This window comes from Lissotriton helveticus, chromosome 2_1, assembly GCF_964261635.1.
Source record: "Lissotriton helveticus chromosome 2_1, aLisHel1.1, whole genome shotgun sequence".
Lineage (NCBI taxonomy): Eukaryota > Metazoa > Chordata > Amphibia > Caudata > Salamandridae > Lissotriton > Lissotriton helveticus.
In genome coordinates this window covers 198,512,872-198,532,749 of record NC_136059.1, presented here as the reverse complement: position 1 = coordinate 198,532,749, position 19,878 = coordinate 198,512,872, and the positions used below count along the sequence as shown (strand labels likewise).

Here is a 19,878-nt window from a genome sequence, read left to right as displayed (position 1 = left end):
GGGTAGTGAGGGACCTCATGGCCATGAGGAACCGCTCGATCTCCTCCGGCGTCGCGCGCGGCCCAGGGACCGGAGGGTATGGGGCCGGACGCGACGCCTGTGACTCCGACGGAGCCGCATGGGCAGTGTCACCTGAACCCCCGGCCGCGTCGTGCGAGTGTCGGGGGGAGTCGGAAGAGCGATGACGTCTCTTCGACTTCTTGTGCTTACCTGACGACTTCGACCCGGAGGAGTGATGTTGACTCCCGGAGCTATGGTGGCTGCCCTCCCGCGACCGGTCCCTCGACCTCCGTCCGGACCGGGACCTCTCTCGGCGCGGGGCCGACTGCCGGAGTTCGAGTCGCTTGCAGGACCGCTCCCGCCTAGCTTTCGAAGTCAGGGACCGGCAGTCGGAATAGGTCTTGTCGTCGTGGTCGACGGCGAGACAGTGGAGACACCGACGGTGGGGGTCAGTGACCGACATCAGTCGGTCGCAATCCTCACAGTGCTTAAAACCTGGCATCCCTACAGGCACCGTTCGGAGTCGAAGACTCGAAAAAGAATGATCAAAAGAGATCAAAAAGTTTAGTAAAAAAAGACTAAGGTACCACTTTTTCCGGATCTGCGCTGCTGGCGCGGAAAAAAGAAGAACTGAAGTCAGCACGCGAAGGCGGCGTCTAAGTACTCCGACGACGTCATCACGGCGCCCTTGACGCCGACGACGGACGCGGAGCCGCAGACGACGCCTACCGACGCGCAAGGGTACTGCTACGCAAAAAATTTCCGGATCCAGTGTCAGGCTGGGGCTCATATGCAACCACGTGAGATCCAAAGCCATCTCTTGTGAAAAATGGACAGTGTTGGACAGGAAACCTCAGTGCTGACCCCTCAAACCTCAGAGACTTTTGCTGGGTTCGCATCTGTCATCTGGTGCACAGGACAATGAGGATGCAAGAAGCTAGGAGATGAAAGTGTCAGAACCATCCACTCAGACACCCAGGACTGAAAATATCTAAGTAATATCCTTAATGAACAAGTTGATTACCTTCGGTAACGATATATCTGTTCGAAACATTAGTTAGTTAGATTCCTTACCTTAGAATATCTCCAGGTGTCAGACTGGAACCAGCAAAGTTTTCGTCAGCAGTATCCCTGCGCGCCAGTAGGCGTCGTCTGGGAAGGCGTTGTCGGAGTACTTAGATGCCGTTCTCGCGCGCTAACGTCAGTTCTGCACATAGCTTTCCGCGCCAGAAATGCAGACCCATGCAAGAAACCGACACTGGTGCCATGAAACTAGGGCCCTCAAAGGGAGATACCTTAACCCTAGATATCCGTTCGCAGAACGGGGATGATGGGTGGGGCGGTAAGGAATCTAACTAACTAATGTTTCTTACAGATGCACAAGTTACTTACCTTCGGTAACGATATATCTGAAAGAAACAGGTTAGTATTAGATTCCTTACTTTAGAATATCCCCAGGCGTCAGACTGGATCCGGAAACTTTTGCGTAGCAGTACCCTTGCGCGTCGGTGGGCGTCGTCTGCGGCTCCTCGTCCGTCATCGGCATCGTTGGCGCCGGGATGACGGCGCCGGGATGACGTCGCCGGAGTACTTAGACGCCGCCCTCGCGCGCTGATGTCAGTTCTTATACAAAGCTTTTCCGCGCCAGAAACGCAGAGCCATGATAAAAACCAACACTGGTGCCATGAAACCTAGGGCCCTGAAAGGGGATGACCTTAACCCTAGATATCGGTTCGCAGAACAGGGAGGATGGGTGGGGCGGTAAGGAATCTAATACTAACTACTGTTTTTTTCCAGATATATCGTTACCGAAGGTAAGTAACATGTGCATCTGAAAGAAACAGGTTAGTATTAGATTCCTTACCTTAGAATAGATACCCCAGCAATACCAACCCCGGTGGTGGGTCTGCGAACCAATGATCACACCAGAAAGTCCTGGAGAACAGAACGGCCGATGAAGCCATCTCTCCGGACTTGGCTGTCCAGGCAGTAGTGTCTTGCGAACGTGTACAGCGAGGCCCACGTAGCTGCCCTACAGATGTCCTGCAAGAGGACTCCCCGGCCCAGGGCAGTAGTAGCCGCCGTGGCCCGTGTGGAATGGGCACGAAGCCCCACAGGAGGCTCCTTTCGAGCCAGAGAGTAACAAGCCTTGATGCACAAGACAACCCATCGAGAAATGGTTCGTTTGTGCACCGCCTGTCCCTTCTTAGCGCCCACGTAAACAACAAAGAGTTGGTCATCCACCCAGAACTGACGTGTGCGATCCAGATAGAATGAGAGCGCACGTTTTGGGTCCAGACGGTGGAACCTCTCTTCCTCTTTCGAGGGATGCGGAGGCGGAAAGAAGGGGGGCAAGGTGATGGACTGCCCGATGTGGAAGCCTGTGACTACCTTGGGCAGGAAAGAGGGTCGCGTCCGCAACACAACTTTGTCCGGATGGATAGAAAGGTAAGGAGGTTTAGAAGAAAGGGCCTGGAACTCACTCACTCTCCTGGCAGGGGTGATGGCAACCAGGAATGCAGTCTTAAGAGTAAGGCGACGAAGAGGACAGTTATGAAGTGGCTCGAAGGGCGGGCACAACAGATATGTCATACAAGATTCAAGTCCCACTGAGGCATCACGAAAGGAACAGGAGGGTACATATGAGTGATGCCCTTCAAAAACCTATTTACAACTGGGGACTTGAACAAAGAGGGCTGATCAGGGAGCCTGAAGAAGGCGGAAATGGCAGAGAGGTAGCCCTTGATAGTGCCCAGAGCAGAGTCCTGCTGGGCAAGAGAAAGGAGGAAGAGGAGAACCTTTGAAAGGGGCGCCGAAAGTGGATCCACTGCCTTTGCTGTGCACCATGCCACAAACTTGTTCCACCTGTAGGCGTATACCGATTTTGTGGAGGGACGCCTGGCTGCCAGAATGACATTACAGACTTCAGGAGGCAAGTCAAATGGCCTCAACTGCTGCCGCTCAACCGCCACGCATGTAAGTGGAGACTGGACAGGTTCGGGTGGAGGACCGTCCCCTGCTGCTGCGACAGAAGGTCCTCCTGAAGAGGCAGACGAATCGGGGGATCGACTGACATACTGAGTAGCTCGGGATACCAGTACCTTCGTGCCCAAGCCGGAGCCACAAGGATGACTTGGGCCCGGTCGCGCCTGATCTTCAGCACTCTGGGCAGAAGTGGTATAGGCGGAAAGGCGTACAACAGACCGCATCTCTACTCGCGACGAAAAGATGACATTGTGCGTTCTCTTCGGTGGCGAACAGGTCTAACAAAGGCTCTTCCTACTGCTGAAAGAGACCTTGCGCCACGTCCGAGTTCAGACGTCATTTGTGATCCATCATGCACCTGCGGCTGAGTTTGTCCCCCCTGGCGTTCAGGGAACCTGCCAGGTGTTTAACCACCAGGGTGATGCCCTGGTGTTCCAGCCAATTCCAGACGGTCCACAACCCCGCCCTGTTTGTTGCAGTACCACATGGCGGTGGTGTTGTCCATGACTACCTGCACTATACTTCCCCAGACAGAGGGAAGGAATGCCTTCAGTACAAGCTGGATTGCCCGCAGCTCCAGAAGGTTGATATGGAGCCGGGAGCTTACGGTACTGCTCCCGTCTGGCTTTCGAGGTCAAGGCCCAACAGTTGGGGCACGACTTGTGATCGTGGTCGGCCCCTAGACTGTAGAGACACCGGGGGGCGGGTAACCGACATCAGTCGGTGACGGGCGTTACACGGCTTGATACTGGGCATCCCTACCAGTACAGTCGTCGAAGTCGACTCGAAAAAGATAGTTAAAAAAAAAAAAAGTTAGTCAAAAAGTGACTAAGGGTACTAGCTCTTCCTGGAGCTGCGCTTGCTGGCGCGGAAAAAAGAAGAACTGACGTCAGCGCGCGGGGGGCGGCGTCTAAGTACTCCGATGACGTCATCCCAGCTATCACGACGCCAACGACGAACGTGGAGCCGCACACAACGCCTACCGACCCGCAGGGGTACTGCGGACAAAAACTTTCCAGATCCAGTCTGACGCCTGGGGATAGTCTAAGGTAAGGAATCTAACTAACGTGTTTCTTTCGGATATACCAGATTAATAGCGGCAGAGGAAAGGCCTTGAGCACTACCGTGTCCATGATGACCTTTATGAACTGAATCTTCGGAGGGCTCAGGTGAAACGTCTGCTTGTTGACTGAAAACCCAAGGAGATCAAGGGCTCAGCTCTTGACCGGAGGTGATCTGTGACTGACTGAGGTGAGCACTCTTTAATTAGCCAGTTGCCAGGGGACAGGCATACATGTGTCCCAGATTTCTGAATATGAGCTGTGATCAATATAATTTTTTGGAACACCCGAGGAGCAAAGGTAAGGCTGAATAGCAGTATTGCGGACTGGAAATGTTCTGACTTTACCATGAACAGCAGATGAAGTCTACTGGACTGCAGAATGGGTAAATGCAAATTATAATTCAGAGACACCATCCAGTACCCAAGTTCATTAAGGCACAAGCAAACACTGTGAATAGTGCCCTCATCACTCTGCAAATGTGGCACCCACAAACTCGCATCTTTGGCAAGCAGGAGATTGAGTTCTTCCATCACAATATCAGCATGTTCACCCCAAAAGTGTGTGGGAGAGGTAGGAGAATAAAAAGGAGGAGAGGCAAAAAAGAGCTAGGCATAGCCCTTTTGAACACTTTGTAAGCACCATCGGTCGTACGGGATCTCCAGCCGAGAAAATATATCATACCTCTTACTAGCAGGTGGTGGGGCTGGGATGACAAATCAAAGCAGTTTGGGAGCTGCTGTGCAGGGGAAGGGAGAGTTGGAGGATAGATGTCCATGCTGGTTTACTCACTGATCACATCTAGGTGTGTCTTCTAAGCACTAACTTGGTCTCAAACGCACAGCCAATGGAGTCGTTGGTGTCCAGGCCTGCATGCATAACATCTTTGCTGCATGCTGTCAGTCTTGGATCATTTCTGTCAATGTGTTCCTGATATGCTCTGGAATGGCTGGGAAGATATTGTTGATCATGCCCTATAAGGCATGGATGTATATCAAATGAGACACATCACAATGGGGAGAGGAGTTGGCCTAACGGCTAGGGCACTCTACCTCGGAACTGGGTTCGAGTCTCGGTAACAACGTCAAAAACCTCCTGTGATTCTGGGCAAATCACTTAATCTCCCCGTGCCTAAAATGAATGTGTGTCCGTCCTCATGTAACGTAACTGGTGCTATGTAAAAGCGCTCCGATACCTGATTCGGTTCGGGTCTAGTTCGCACTATATAAAACTCTGCAAAAAAAACAAAAACATTAAAAATGCATTAAGACAGGATAGTTTAGGAATTCTTTTTTTTTTTCAAAGGCATTACTAAGTTTCGACTTCTTATCCAGGAGGTTAGAAGGAAAAGCAATTGGGTTGACTTTCCTTGTCAACGTTATATAGTCAAGGTCACTAGGGGCTGGTCTGCGTCATCAAGCTGTAGGTCAGCTGACCGGAGGAGCTGAACATGGTTTAGCTCATGTGTGTTAGTAACGGCCTTGCTAAGAGGTAGTAGTGTCTCAGATGAAGTTTGCCTGGGTTGAAGAATTTCAGTCAATAAATTGGCTTTAGAGGTCTGGCACCACTAACACAAAAAAGGGGTTTTCTTCCAATAGTGGGCCCCGCTGAGTTTAGCTGCGTCTCTGGTGAGGCATCTAGCCTACAAGCATTTTCCCAGTCTAAATAAAGACCTTTGTCAGTTTAATGAGGGAGTAGATAATCTGCTTCCTCATCATCAGTATTGTGTGAGACCTTGGGTATGACCTGGACAGCAAGAGAATTGGAGCGGAAGAAGCCCTCTATCTTTTAATAGTGGAGGCATCCAGGGAGAAGCAGATGCTGAAGGTCTGGGCTGTATAACTACCTGCTGTGCCTTAGAAACACTATAGCCAAAGATGGTGTGGGCAATAGTCAGCCTCCTTCAAGTCCATTATCAACTACGGAGCAGGCGACGGCTCAGGGAATTCATGTGTGCTGGGACCACACAGGGGCTGTCTTGGAGTCAGGCACCTGACCCATGCAACTTCTCGCTGGACTTCAAATGGCAGGAAGCGGACAAATCCCGCTTCACTTTTGTGGACTTATCGCACATTTTCTATATACAGGAAGACTCTGTGCGGTAACAGGACAGCATGATTGACTGAGTCGTGACTAGAGCCCAAGCATCAAAGGCAAGTGATATAAGAGTTCATAACAAACATGTTTACTGTAGCAATAGCATTGCTTGAACCTGCAATTTGTGCAGAGACCTCTTACCTAAGAAACTATTTTTTGAACAAAGGTGTCAAAGGGTGCGGAAAGGAAAGAACTGACATCTTTGTTCAGGGGAGGCGCGTAAATGAGCTTCTGGGTGGTATGAACTCGCCGTGGTGCCATATGGCACTACCTACCAGCGCACGGGAAGCATCGAAAAAAAGATCTCTGGATCCAGGCTGCCACACCTAGGAATATTCTGAAGGTGAGGAATGTGTGGTTTGAAGTTTCCTACACAAAAAAAACACCCATAACCAACATAATTATCTGTAAATCAAGAGGCAGAAGCATATCTGGGAGATTAGAAGCAAAATAGGGTATTTTAAACGAACTTCCGTTACTCACAAATACAGTGGGCCCATATGGAAATGCGCTAGGTACTCCAGGCATACTGGCATAGTAAGATAATCCAGGATAGCTGTAGCCTGGAGGCAGGCCAGGATTGAGGAATGGTTGCTGTGCAGCATGATGGGCTTGTGTCTGATTCTGCTGAGGCTGAGCGAGTGTGGTAGCAGGTGCTGGAGAAGCAGAATCACCCCGGCCAAACTTGGCAACATCACCTGCAAAGCGTAGGGACAAATAGTCATCTACAACAGTTTCAGACAATTATGGTCAAGTGAAAGCAATAACCCATACAGTTCTAGGTCTTAACGCACAAGTTACTTACCTTCGGTAACAATATATCTGTAAGAAACATTAGTTAGTGATAGATTCCTTACCTTAGAATATCCCCAGGCGTCAGACTGGATCCGGAAAGTTTTCGTCAGCAGTACCCCTTCGCGTCGGTAGGTGGCGTCGTGCGGCTCCGCGTCCGTCGTCGCAGGCGCTACTTAGCCGCCACCCACGCACGCTGACGTCAGTTCGGTACACAACTTTCCGCACCAGGAACGCAGAGCCATGCAAGATACTGTCCACTAGTGCATTGAAAACTAGGGCCCTGAAAGGGATAACCTTAACCCTAGAAATCAGTTCCCAGAACGGGGAGGATTGGTGGGGCAGTAAAGAATCTATCATTAACTAATGTTTCTTACAGAGATATTGTTACCGAAGGTAAGTAACTTGTGCATCTGAAAGAAACACATTAGTGATAGATTCCTTAGCTTAGAATAGATACCCCAGCAATACCAACCCTGGTGGTGTGTCTGTGAACCAAGATCACACCAGAAAGTCTAGGAGAACAGAACAGGCAAAAAAGCCGTCTCTCCGGAGTTGGCTGTCAAGGCAGTAATATTTCGTAAATGTGTGCAACGAAGCCCACGTGGCTGCCTGACAAATGTCTTGCAGGGGGATGCCACGTCCCAGTGCAATAGTGGCTGCAGCTGCTTGTAGGAGAGTAGGGTCTGCTTCCTATGGTCACCCCCACTTTTTGCTTTTGCTTTACTGGTTTTCGACTTAGATGTGGCTGTGGGCCTGCTAATCAGACCCACAGCTTAGATGCAGTCTCTCTAAATTCACACCATGTACTCTAGGTACATCCACAATTGGGAATTGGTTCACCTTGTCAGCCCCTGTAGAAGTGTAACCAAGGCCTACCAGGGGCTGCAGCATGTATTATGCCACCCCTGGCTGGCCACTCAAACTGACACAACTGGCTGATCACTCAGCTGGGGCAAGGTCGTGTAATCACCCCTTGCTTAGGTATAGTATTCCTATATCTACTCTTAAATATAGACACACAGTAACCTATAAGTCACTCCTATGGCAGGCCTTAAAAATCCTGGAGGCAGAGTGCTTGGTTATGTGTGAGATGGTGCTCTAGCATGAGCTGAGCCTGTCTGCAGCTTTCGGAACCATGTCCTTATAGCTGTTCTATGATATTGCCATACCATATACTCTTAAGTGCATTATAATCCTCGCGGTTGAATGCTAACTTTGGTTTGGCTTTATCTAAACATGTCGTGTAAGGTGTCATACGCTTTTGAATACTACCCCCTCGCCAATTCTGGCGACGGGGTTAGCATTCCACCCTTCTAAAGGAGAAGTCATGTTGTTGCTGACTATCCCGGTTAAAGTTAACCAGAGCCCCAGCGTCACAAAATGGACGCTGCTGCCACAGACACAAGTCTGACCTCCTGCTGCTGGGAGTCCTTCCAGTCACGGAGGTTTGGACAATAGGTTTCCTGCCTGGAGAGGTGCGAGCACCACCCCAGACAGGACTTTGTGTATTGGGACAGGGAAGGCTGAATAGATTGAGACACTGCATGGGGCACACTAGGTGCTCCATGCATAGTCCAGTTCAAACCGGTGCTGGGGCACTCCAGCCAAACTGGACAAAAGGAAAGGGGTGTAACCACTCCCCTTCCTGGTCCCACCCCTAGGAGGGACCTAGAAAATAATCTAGCCACTTTTAGTTGTATAAAGGTAGGAGCTGAACCCCAGGACTTTAGATTAATCCTGGAATCGACTTGAAACGAAACTCTGGACCCTTGGACATTCACCTGAGCTGAAGACTAAAGCATCTCCCTTGTGGCTAAGGAGTGACCACCCTGGGCAACCAGGCACCATCCAGCAACTCGACAGCTTGCTTTGTCCCCATTCCCACCGGAACCAGAGCACAGAGCCTGACAAGACCTCGACTCTTGGACCTCTCTGACCCCACTGCACGACTCCAGACAGCTGAGCTCCGTGGAAGGCGTCGGAACACGCGGAACCAGGCAACTTGGAAAGTCTTCAACTTGCTAACAGCGCAGCTCCTGAGGCATCCTCGAAGCTGTGCCCTGGGGACTGAGACACCCCGACACCGAGCTCCACCTGCACCGAAGACCAGCCCTCCACACTCCACGAGATCTGCGTGGGGCCCTTCTGCTTGTGTTCTGCTCGACGCGTTGTCCGGTTGCTGGCCCATTGGCTAGTAGCCCTCTGACGACGACTCCTTTGAAAATCCATCGCTGGTCTGGTTGCTCCAGACTGGCCCTCGCTTCCCTGAAAAGGTGAAGTACCCCAGACCCTCCTGGTCTGCACCAGAAGCCTTTTGTTTATCCTGTGTGGGTTGCCTTTGCTTAGGCTTGTTGGCTCCAATCTTGAAGTCGACCCCTCCATCTGCGAGAACCTTCGTGGGACAGCTCCTCTCCAGCACCTGGTTGTCCTCTACGCCTCCTGGTCCGCGTGGCTGCAACGACAAGCTTCACATCTGCACCTGATTGCTCCTCGACGACATCTGGTTCCATCCTGGTTCCACCCGGTCACTGGCTAGTGACCTAGACTCTGTCCACTCTGCTTTCAGGTCCTCTTCATCCTCGATCCACCCTGACATCTTCCTCCTGGTCGCCTGCAGCATCTTTCCTCCAGGCTCCAAAGGATTCAATGACAAAACCCGACACATCTTCACACCTATGCACCCGCCGTCCGTGGGTGAGGTAACACGAGTACTTCGGTGCTCCCAAGGGTATTGACTATCCAAGTGTCTAGGTTTTTAGTTGTTTCCTCCTAGCTAAACAGGAAGTGTCCTAAACCCTTCTAAATCTAACTTCTAAGTTCCTATTGACTTTGCATTGACTCACGCGTGTGTGTAAAGACACTGCACGCGCCGCCTGTGGGCCTCCTACTCCTAAACTATTGTTCAAATAGTGTAGCCCCAGCGATTCCCTAGGCCTTTCCTTTTCTCGTGAAGTGGTACTTATACCACTTTCTTAATATATGGTTTGCTTCGCCCCTAGGGCCTAACCGTAAATTGTGCAACTTAACGTATTCTGACAAAGTATCTTGTTATGTGCTTTGGCCTCTAATCTCATAAAGAGTTCAGAGGAGTGTGTTAGTAAATAAATACATATATATTTTATATATAGCCTGTGTGGTGTCCTTTCATTTGATATTCAAGGGGTTACATATGGTAAAACAGCTGGCTTTACACGCCCTCAAGAGTCTTTTAGCCTAAGACTGTTCTGTCCACGCTACCACTAGGATAGCTGGTCTATAAGGTTGACTTACAACCATCACCATAAGGGTTGTTTGGACTGGTGCAAGGTGATCACTAGAATAGTGAACACCATAAACCTGGCCAACTTCTCACAGGAAGGTTAAGATAACTGAACTCTAGGACCTCAGGAGCCAGATCGCTAGGTTGAGCTGAGCTGGGTCTGGGTGTCTGATCTCTCTATGGTTTTGGTGTAGGAAGCGTGGAGACAGGTATAGCTTTTTGGTGCGGTACCACATAAATTTGCAGCAGTGTGGTGTACCATGGTTGTCTGCCCCAAGTTGGAGCAACTAGAATGAGAGCGAGGGAATGTTTGCGCACCACTAATGGAAGCAGTGGGAGAGGTGGAAAAGAGTACGCAAATTTGCCTGACCAATTCAAACATATCGCATTGCCTTTGGACAGCGGGTGTGGACACCTGGTGGCGAAGCTTGGGCATTTGGCTTTTTCGTGGGTGGCGAAGAGGTCTATCTGAGGTTGTCTCCACATCTGAAAAAACGGTTGAAGAACTTGTGGATGAAGTTCCCACTCGAGGATTTGTTGAGTCTGACTGCTTAACAGATCGGCTATGGTGTTTTGTACTCCTGGAACATGTTGGGCTAAGAGGAAGATGTTTAAAGGTATAGCCCATCTACATATCTGCTGCGCTAATAATAATAATAATAATAAAGAGTTTTATAGAGCGCGAACAGTTGCCTCACAAGGAGGTATCCCGGCGCTATAAGAACAGAACGGCCGTAGAAGTCATGTGGCATACTTAACGTTGTGGAGTGAAAAGCCAGGTTTTCAGCAGTCGTTTAAAACAGGCTTCTGAGGGGGCCTGTTGGAGAGCGGAAGGAAGAGAGTTCCATAGCCCCGCCACATTGGCCGAGAACGTTCTTCCGCCCAGCCGTGCCCTTCGCACTCGTGGGATCACAATCTTCACCTGCCCGTTGGAGCGGAGGGACCGAGACTGGTGATACCTGGGGAGTCTAACTTTCAGGTAGTTAGGGCAAGTGCCAAACAGGGACCTAAAGGCCAGCGTCAGGGTTTTGAACTTGACCCGGCTGGCCACTGGGAGCCAGTGCATTGCCCGTAGATGCGGAGAGACAGAGTGTTTGAAAGGAATGCACCTCAGCAGTCTCGCAGCCGCATTCTGTACCGTCTGAAGGCGCTGGATTAGATACCGTGGGAGGCCGAGATAGAGTCCGTTTGCGTAGTCCAGCCTCGATGTTATTGTAGCATGGACCACCATTTTACGGCACTCTACTGGTAGTAGTCTCAAGATCTTGCGTAGATTTCTCAACTTGGTGAGACAGCAACCAGCAACCTGCTGAATATGGGAAGCGAAGGAGAGGTTGCTATCCCATCGGACTCCCAAATTTTTCGCGCTCTGGCTCGGTGACGGAGGTGTTCCCATTTCCACCGGCCACCAAAGTTCTGCAGGGGGGGGCAACCCCTTGCCAAAGAAGATAACCTCGGTCTTCTCAGTATTCAATTTAAGTTTATTGGCGTTCATCCATCTGGCCACATCTCGGAGGCATCCCTTAAAAGTCGCAAAGGCCTCTTCCGACACCTCCGAGTATGGAAACACCAGCTGGGTGTCATCAGCATATGAGATTGCTTTGACCCCCCAGTTTGAAATAAGTGTGAACAGAGGAGCCAAATAAACATTAAATAGTAGCGGGCTTAGTGCCGACCCCTAACAGAGTTGCAGAGAGTGTGTCCCTCCTTGTTTGTTTATGTAGTACATGGCTGTTATGTTGTCTGTGCGGACTAAGACAGCTTTGCCCGATATGTGCTTTTGGAATGCTTTTAGGGCTACAAAAATGGCTAGTAACTCCAGGTGGTTGATATGGAGTAACTTTTGTTGCGGTGTCCACCTGCCTTGCATGGTGTGCTGCAGTAGGTGGGCTTCCCAGCCGTAGAGCGATGCGTCTGCTGTCATAACTATTAGAGGAACTGGCTCTAGGAACGTTCGGCCCTTGGAAAGGTTTTTGGTGTTCCACCATTGCAGAGAGCGGTGAATTTGACCGTCTACAAACACTAGGTCTGTTAATTGACCTTGAGCCTGGTTCCATTGTCGTGCTAAGCACTCTTGATGAGGACGCATCTGTAGTCTTGCATGAGGCACTATGAATATGCAAGAGGCCATCATTCTTTTAAGTTGCATGAACACTCGAGCTGGAAGAGAGTGTTGCGGTTGGAATTTGCTTAGAAGAGCTTGCATATTTGTTATCCAGGCAGGAGAGGGATAAGCTAGTGCTGTTGAGGTGTTTATTGTGGCACAAAGATATTGTTGTACGTGGGACGGTTGCAGGTGGGACTTGGTGTCGTTTACTGTGATCCCCAAGTTGTGGAGTAATTGGATGGTGGTGTGAGTGTGTTGTACACACTGACTGTATGAGCTGGCTTTTATGAGTCAGTCGTCGAGATATGGGAAGACGTGAATGCGCTTGTAGGAGAGTAGGGTCTGCTTCCTATGGTCACCCCCACTTTTTGCTTTTGCTTTACTGGTTTTCGACTTAGATGTGGCTGTGGGCCTGCTAATCAGACCCACAGCCCAGATGCAGTCTCTCTAAATTCACACCATGTACTCTAGGTACATCCACAATTGGGAATTGGCTCACCTTATCAGCCCCTGTAGAAGTGTACCCTAGGCACTCAGGGGATAGGTGTAACCAAGACCACCAGGGGCTACAGCATGTATTATGCCACCCCTGGCTGGCCACTCAAACTGACACAACTGGCTGATCTAGCTGGGACAAGGTTGTGTAATCACCCCTTGCTTAGGTATATAGTATTCCTATATCTACCCTTAAAAATAGACATACAGTAACCTATGGGTCACTCCTATTGCAGGCCTTAACAATCCTGGAGGCAGAGTGCTTGGTTATGTGTGAGATGGTGTTCTAGCACGAGCTGAGCCTGTCTGCAGCTTTCGGAACCATGTCCTTATAGCTGTTCTATGATATTGCCATACCATATACTCTTAAGTGCATTATGAACCTCGCGGTTAAATGCTAACTTTGGTTTGGCTTTATCCAAACATGACGTGTAAGGTGTCATACGCTTTGGAATACTACCCCCTCGCCAATTCTGGCGACGGGGGTAGCATACTACCCTTCTAGAGGGAGAAGACATGTTGTTGCCGACTATCCCGCTTAAAGTTAACCAGAGCCCCAGCGTCACAAAATGGATGCTGCTGCCACAGACACAAGTCTGACCTCTGCTGCTGGGAGTCCTTCCAATGAGGGAGGCCTGGACAATAGGTTTCCTGCCTGGAGAGGTGCAAACAACACCCCAGACAGGATTTTGTGTATTGGGACAGGGAGGGCTGAATGGAATGAGACATGCCTGGGGCACACTAGGTGCTCTATGCATACCCCAGTTCAAACCGGGTGCTGGGGCACTCCACCCCAGCTCTGGCGCGAAACTGCACAAAGGAAAGGGGGTGTAACCACCCCCCTTCCTCGTCCCACCCATAGGAGGGACCTAGTGAGTAAACCAGCCCCCTTTAGTAGTATAAAGATAGGAGCTGACCCAGGAGACTTTAGATTAATCCTGGAATCGAACTGAAGACGAAACTCTGGACCCTTCGACATTCAACTGAAGCTGAAGACTGAAGAATCTCCCTTGAGGCTAAGGAGTGACCACCCTGGGCAACCAGGCACCATCCAGCAACTCGACGGCTTGCTTTGTCCCTGTTCCCGCCGGAACTCGAGCGCAGAGCCTGACAAGACCTCGACTCCCGGACTCCTCTGACCCCACTGCACGACTCCAGCTCCGTGGAAGGCGTCGGAATTCGTGGAAGCAGGCAACTTGGAAAGTCTTCAACTTGCTAACAGTGCAGCTCCTGAGGCATCCTCGAAGCTGTGTCCTGGGGACTGAGACACCCCGACCCCGAGCTCCACCTGCACCGAAGACCAGCCCTCCACACTCCACGAGATCTGCGTGTGGCCTGTAGGAGAGTAGGGTCTGCAATCCTATGGTCACCCCAGATTTTTGCTTCACTGGTTTACGAATTTCCCTGGCTGTGGGCCTGCTAATCAGACCCACAGCCTAGCTGTTCTCTCTCTAAATTGACACACATGTACTTTAGGTGCATTTACCAATTGATACTGGGCCACCTTATCAGCCCCTGTACAGTGTACCTTAGGTATCCAGGGCATAGGTGTACCCAGGGCCTACCAGGGGCTGAAGCATGTATTATGCCACCCCTGGCTGGCCACCTACACAGACACAACTGGCTGGTAAGACAGCTGGGGCAAGGTGGTGTAATCACCCTTTGCTGTAGATATAGTATACCTATATCTAACCCCAAAATTGACACATATACTCCTATCAGTCACTCCTATGGCAGGCCTGATCAATCCTGAAGGCAGAGTGCTTGGAACTATTTGAGATGGTGCTCTAGCATGAGCTGAGCATGTCTGCAGCTTGCGGAACCAAGTCCTTATAGCTGTTCCATGATAACGCTATACCATATACTCTTAAGTGCATTATAATCGTCGCAGTTATTGCCAACTTTGATATAGCATTATTAAAACATGTCGAGTAAGGTCTCATACGAATGCTGTGACAAGGACAGATGCCCATCCAATACCTAGGGTAGATGAACTCATAGATAAATTGGCTTCTGCCAAATTCTTGAGCACATTTGACCTAACAGCTGGTTATTGGCAAATCAGGTTAGCTGAGGATGCCAAGGCCAAAACAGCATTTTCTACCCCAGGAGGTCATTACCAGTTTGTGGTGATGCCCTTCGGTTTGAAAAATGCACCTGCCACTTTTCAAAGGTTGGTGAACCAAGTTCTCACTGGGTTGGATGACTTTTGTGTAGCATATCTAGATGATATTGCGGTGTTCAGCTCCACCTGGGAGGATCACCTGATCCACCTGAGGAAAGTTTTGGAGGCCCTGCAGAAGGCAGGCCTCACTATCAAGGCCACCAAGTGCCAGATAGGGCAGAGTCAGGTTGTGTACCTGGGCCACCTTGTAGGTGGAGGCCAGGTTCAACCATTGGAGAGCAAGATACAGGCCATAAAGGACTGGGCTCATCCAACCACCCAGACACAGGTGAGAGCTTTCTTGGGCCTGTATGGTTACTATAGGAAGTTTGTCAAAAATTATGGGTCCATTGTGACACCACTTAATGACTTGACAAGCAAGAAAATGCCAAAGAAAGTTCAGTGGACAGTTAGCTGTCAAAAGGCATTCGATGACCTGAAGCAGGCCATGTGTACTGCACCTATTCTCAAGAGCCCTGACTACTCCAAAACCTTCATTTTCCAAACAGATGCTTCTGAGTTGGGTGTGGGAGCTGTTCTATCTCAACCGAATATTGATGGTCATGACCAGCCCATTGCTTTTATAAGTAGAAGGCTGACCCCTAGAGAGAAACGTTGATCAGCTATTGAGAGGGAGGCCTTTGCTGTGGTTTGGGCCCTGAAGAAGTTGAGGCCATACTTGTTTGGAACTCACTTCAAGATTCAGACCAACCATAAGCCCTTCTTGTGGCTAAATCAAATGAAGGGTGAAAACCCCTAACTTCTTAGGTGGTCCATTTCCCTACAGGGGATGGACTTTACAGTGGAGCACGGACCAGGGATTGACCATGGCAATGCAGATGGTCTCTCCAGGTATTTCCACTTAGAACAGGAAGACTCACCTGGTCAAGGTTAGTTTAATGTCCCTAAGTTTGGGGGGGGGGTTATGTAGGAGAGTAGGGTCTGCAATCCTATGGTCACCCCAGATTTTTGCTTTTTGCTTCACTGGTTTACGACTTTCCCTGGCTGTGGGCCTGCAAATCAGACCCACAGCCTAGCTGTTCTCTCTCTAAATTGACAAACATGCACTTTAGGTGCATTTACCAATTGATACTGGGCCACCTTATCAGCCCGTGTGGAAATTTAGTTCGTATACTGAACATTATCTACGCCATCTTGCAGACTCACGTACGAGCATACACGACAGCCATTTTAGGTACCATGGTCTCCCTGGTCACGATCGCTCATCAGCGCACTTCCCTGACCCTGCGAGCATCCCCCATGCACCCTGACTGCCCCCGCTCTCTCATGCACAAGTCAGGAGCCCTCCCCTCCCGCATGATTCTGTCCCAGAGAATCGCACCCCGCGCCTGACCAACACCTCCTTTCCGTCCATGAATACCCCTCCTTTGATGACCCTTCCTCTGAGCCTAACGTCAGCACTGACCGCTGGTCATCCTTTAGCCCGAGGTTACAGTTTATTGCCCCCTACTGTATGCACTCGCCTCTCCTGAAAGAGGCCACTATTGATCACGACCCTCCACCCCCAGAGATTCGATCAGGCGCACACATTCCAGAGAGATCGGCAGAACACTCAGCTGCGTGATAGCCCCTCCCAATCATATGAGGGGAAAGGGTCTCTACTGTTGTCATGTGTTGGAATGGGCCGGAACTGGGGGGTGACAGGGATATCGTTCTGATGTCATTCTCATGCTCTACAATGTCCCTGTTGTAATAAAGGACGTTCACATGTCTAAAACCAGTGTATAAAAGACCAGCTCTCAGAGAAGTTGAGAGAGCACCTCGAGACGATACCTTGTTGTCCGATCTGATGTGTTCCACTCCGTCGGAATAAAACTTGTTTCCTGTCTTCCAGTCTCCAGCGCCTGCCTCTTTATTGAGTAATTTCGTATGGTATTAGAGGCATTTTACGCCGGGCAAATTTAACTTAGGAAACAACTACTGAAATCGCCTGACCATTGTAAATTGATCTTTATCAATTGGCCTCCCAAACGCGGGGCCCATCAGCGACACGTGGATCCAGTGGGAGAGGTCCCGACGACAGAGTGAACGACTGCAATGATCGGAAGAGTTCCTGTCCGATAGACCCTCGTCTGACAGCCGATCATCTGAACTTCACTGATTCCGAGCAGACCTCTCCCGAGTGATCTACGGTCCTGACTGGGAACCACCAGGAGTGCCGCGATAGCAACAGAGAGTAGAGGACGATCGGGCGCTGGAAGCGGAAGACGAGAAACTGTCCATGCGGTCCGGGTAAGGTCGTGACACACGACAAAATTGCGAAATTGATTGATTGATTGTTTGATAATACTAGTATTACTTATTTGTCTCTGGGAAATTCTCTGTTTGCAAACAAACACAGAATCGCCATACTCTGTTTAGTCTTTGCAGATAGGGGAGAGTAGGCAACGCAAAACTTTAACACGTCGTGCTTATTCTTTTTTTCTCCCCATTGATTGATTGATTGAATCGAGCATTGAATTGTTCGAAGTTGGTTCTCTTAGGGATCTTCTCTGCCTGCAAACGGGGAAGAATAGGAATATTCTCTCTCCCTTTGCAGAAAGTGAAGGGTAGGTAACGCAAACCTTTAACACGTCGTACCTATTACGTTCCTCATTGATTGATTGTTTGACCAAACATTGACTGTTTGGAATTGGGTCTTTCGGGAGGTATTCTCTGTTTGCAAATAGTGTAAAATAGAATATTCTGTCCAGCCTTTGCAAATAGTGAAAAGATAGGTAGTGCAGGCTTTTGCCCCCTATGGTAATTCGTCATGCCTATCTTCTCCCCATTGGTTCATAGTTGGGTCAACCCGGACCGCTTATTAGAGATGAACCATCCAGCTCCACTGGAGGGCACCCCTAATAAGGACATGTTTACTAAGCAAGGACTAGTCACTATAGCTTATAGTAAGTTATGGCATAAATATACAAAAAGGGATCCTAAAAACCAGTGGCCACTGATAGGTTCTTTTGATGAAAATAAAATAAAAACACTAGAAACAGCTGTAAAAATAAATAAGGCAACGCCCACTATGCTCGATAGTATCGGCATGTGGCGCAAAGAAGCAGAGCATCGCAGGAAAAAAGAGGAAGCAAAAACAGTGAAAGAATTACGAAAAGCAGCCCATCTGGCCACAAAAGAACTAGATGAAGAAATAAGAAGAAGAGAGGAAGTTAAACAATCGCAAGAATCAGGACTGACAGGTCAATGCCCTGTCAGGACCACCCCTACGCTCTACCCGGAGGTACCCTCCAAACAACGGGCAAATGACGAGTTACTGCTCGGTCCTCCAATGATCTACATGCCTCCTCCTTATGCTCCCTGCCAGCCTCTAGCACAACACTCACCAGTCCAGAGTGCAGTCGAAGGTAACCCTAGCGCTAGTGCCCCGACTCTTACGGTCTTCGCACCAGCCGCATCGGTAACAACACCAGATGAACTTGAGACTGGCAAACAATTAACAGCCAGACCAAATAGGTTGAGCAAAGATGAGCGGGATGGAATCGACCAAATAGCAAAAACCCTGGTAGAACAGAGGGAGAGTGAAGAATATACGATGAATATGCACAACTCGCATGCCGGTAGTCATAGACATTTTATTTTACGGTTCAGCTACCACACCCTGAACGCGTATGAGGATAGGTACCAGACTAAGGGTCCTGCTAAATTGACGGCCCTATATAGAAAGGTTGATGTCGGAGATGGGGCTGAAAGCGATATGACGGATCTCTTCATGCAAATGCTTGAGGTCTTCCGCCACCTCGCGGAGCAGAAACCAGAGGTCAAGATCACAATCCCTGAGACGATTGAACCCTCACTAGGAGCAGCCAACACTATGATGCCTATCAGAGAAGCCGCCCCCTATTGGGTTCCCCCAAGAGGTCAGGGAACAAACGATGATATCAACCATGCAGATGCCAAAGGAAGGGTTGTGTACAACTGGGTTTACCAACCATGGGATCGGCAAGATATTTTAACTTTTAGACAAACCCTGCCCGATTTAAGAAAAAACCCTACAGCATTCTATACCGAATTAGGCACAGCTTTGGGCTCAACTATAATGACTTTAGCGGACATGGATTTATTTTTCGGGTTGTGTCTGCCGGCTGATGTGTGGAAGCAAATCCGGAGAACTGACCACACGGAGCTGTTTGGACACACCTGGACAAAACTCGATGAACTAGATAGGCAGCGAGAGCCCGGACAGAAACCTGTAAAAGACATATTGGAACTCCCTGACAAAATAGTGCAGAAGCTGAAAACGTTGATCCCAGAAAAGAAGGTAGACTGGTCGATAGTCACGGCCTGCCGCCAGAAACCTCAGGAGGACGTATCAGAATACTTCTCACGATTTGAAACAGTGTTCTCCGACTACAGTGGCCAAGACATGACCACCACAACCGGACAACACCTATTCGTGCAGAACTACGTAAAGGGGCTATTGCAAGAGGTCTCCCAAAAGTTACAGACTAGCGAAAGTAGTTGGGGAGCCTCCAAACCTGCAGCTATCCTCCAGATGGCTCAGTACTACGAACACCAAAAGAATGAGAACGAAAGGGCAACTGAGAAAAAGAAAAAGGACCTAAAGGAACGAGTAATGATTGCACAACTACAGGGAGTGACCACAGGGAGGGAACGGTATAGGGGGAACTACCAGTCGAATGCCCCTAGGAATTCGACCCCTAGAGACCGCAACCCCGCCCCTGGCACTCCACGAACCGACCTTGATGAGAACCAATGTGCATTCTGTAAAGAATTTGGACATTGGAAGTCTCAGTGCCCAGCCCTTCGGGAACTGATTAGAAATAAAGAGACGAGGGACATGGCAAATGGCCCCAAAACTGGAGGGCAGGGACGAGGACAGACCCACGACACCACCAATGACCGATCTGGTAGACCAAACACATTTGAC

General features: G+C 49.7%; 1 protein-coding gene across 5 annotated transcripts in view; it reads right to left on the bottom strand.

Moving 5' to 3' along the window:
• UBAP2 (ubiquitin associated protein 2) overlaps positions 1–19,878 on the bottom strand; it is a 1,803,012-nt gene that overhangs the window by 263,530 nt on the left and 1,519,604 nt on the right. For all 5 annotated transcript variants that reach the window (XM_078674719.1, XM_078674718.1, XM_078674717.1 and 2 more), the window contains exon 23: positions 6,627–6,841. In XM_078674719.1, coding sequence (XP_078530845.1) covers positions 6,627–6,841 — 215 coding nt within the window. The remainder of the gene's footprint in view (positions 1–6,626; positions 6,842–19,878) is intronic.